We start from the raw sequence: 1,807 nt of genomic DNA, 5'->3' as shown, positions 1-1,807 counted from the left end.
AAGAAGAAGAAGAAGAAGAAGAAAAGAGGGGCTGAGAATATTCCAGGGGTAAGGGCAGCAAGAGTGCAGCTAGGAATCTAGCTAACGGGTGAAGAGTATATACAGAATATAGTCATGGGGACCCAGACAAACAGCATAGTAAGTGACCAAAGCACTCCTCTGGGAACTGGCTACAACAGCTTTGAGCCCAGCACCAAGAGAGACTGATTTCCCAGGAGTGGGGTGTCCAACCCTCAGGTGATAACCCTGTTAGAAACCCCGCCAGCAGAGTCACCGGCTAATTTCCAGAGAAGGAGCAGATACTGAGTAAAACGCCGTTGACCTCTCACACCTGACCTCAACTGTTTCATGGAGCTGGGCAAGGGGTGGAAAATGAGGCACGGTTCCTCGAGGAGGTTGCTCCACGTATCTCTCAACCCTACCTGGGAAGAGCTGGTCACCTTGTTTGTATTTCTCTACACAGACAACACAGACAGGGCACAGGACTTGCCAGGGGTCACAAAGCAGGTTGACAGAGCTGGGGTTTGACCCCCACTTGTCACCTCCACAGCCCACACATGGGCACCAGCCCCTTCCATTAGAGAGGAGGAGGGACTAGAAGGGAACAGGATTTCTGACTGCATCCACTGGAGGGAGTTTGGGAGGTTGGCTCATTTTCTCTGGGCCTCCACTTCCCCTTCTGTGGAATGGAAGGGCTAAGAGGAACTTGATGCTTTGTAGACTGGAGATGCTCAAGGCCTGCAGACTTGGGAAATCATTGCCTATCCATCTGCTCCACATCCCCCTGGTGCCAGCCCAGAGCCTACCCACTCACCGTGGTTCATAATGTCCATGCCCAACCTCAGAAGAGTCCCAGGGTCAGCTCGAGTGCCAGCCAGCAGGCCGCAGAGGACCAGGCACAGGATCCACAGCATGCCTGCACCTGTACAGAGGGCTTGGCGTCACACCAGGGATCGTACTCCCCAGAAATCCCCTTTTCCCGTGGACACAAAGCAATGGCCAGCTTGCCATACAGGCAGTGGGAGGGTTAGCTGCAGATCTGCATGAGTTCAAATGCAGCTCAGTGCCCACGGTGCTGGACTCACAGGGGAGCTCCAACCCATCTGCATCCAGGAGCTCGACCTGCAGTGTGCACACAACCACCAGGTCCCTCGCTTACTCCAGCCCAGCCTCACTTACCGCTGGAATCCAACACTCCAACTCAGCCCCTGGAGGTCCCCTGAAACATAGTCTTGCCAATGGGGAAACTGAGAGACATAAGAGGCCTCGTAGCCAGAGAACGGCAAACTGAGTAATGAGCTCCTATCTCGGTCTCTCACTTCCCAAGAAAGCCAATGCTCGACCCTGGCCCTCCAGGAATCCTGTCCCCTACTTACCAACTCCTGAAGTTCTCCCAGCAGAGGCCAAGTGTACAGTTCTGGCTTGAGCTAGGACTGAAAGGAATCAAGGAGGGGCCACGCAGCTACCCTGTGTCTGCCTGGAGAGGGAGCACCAGTCGGACTCACTAACCACCCTCAACTCACGGCTCTCCGACCCCCCAGTCAAACCTCCTTGTGCATGCCTTCCCAGTCCAGGTATGAGCTTGTATCCATTCATTCGTTCACGTATTTGTTCACTTGTTTGTTCATTAATTCATCCATCCATTCTTCAGTTCATTTTTTCACTCCTATGCTCATTTGCTTTCTCACCCACTCATTCATACATTTATTCATAGATTTATTTGCTTATCTAGCCATTCATCAACTCATTCACTCCTCTATCCATTCCTTTATCCATCCACCCCCTCATCTGTTCACCCATCCATCCA

General features: G+C 52.6%; 1 protein-coding gene across 1 annotated transcript in view; it reads right to left on the bottom strand.

Moving 5' to 3' along the window:
* The window catches only part of Bpifb6 (BPI fold containing family B member 6), an 11,343-nt gene extending 10,429 nt beyond the window's left edge, over positions 1-914 (bottom strand). Inside the window, exon 1 of the mRNA XM_026787029.1 lies at positions 815-914. Coding sequence (XP_026642830.1) covers positions 815-914 — 100 coding nt within the window. The remainder of the gene's footprint in view (positions 1-814) is intronic.
* Between the last annotated feature and the right edge of the window lie 893 nt (positions 915-1,807).

This window comes from Microtus ochrogaster, linkage group LG8, assembly GCF_000317375.1.
Source record: "Microtus ochrogaster isolate Prairie Vole_2 linkage group LG8, MicOch1.0, whole genome shotgun sequence".
In the NCBI taxonomy this organism is placed as follows: Eukaryota; Metazoa; Chordata; class Mammalia; order Rodentia; family Cricetidae; genus Microtus; species Microtus ochrogaster.
The sequence above is the reverse complement of the archived record's forward strand: the minus strand, read 5'-3'. Positions and strand labels throughout refer to the sequence as shown.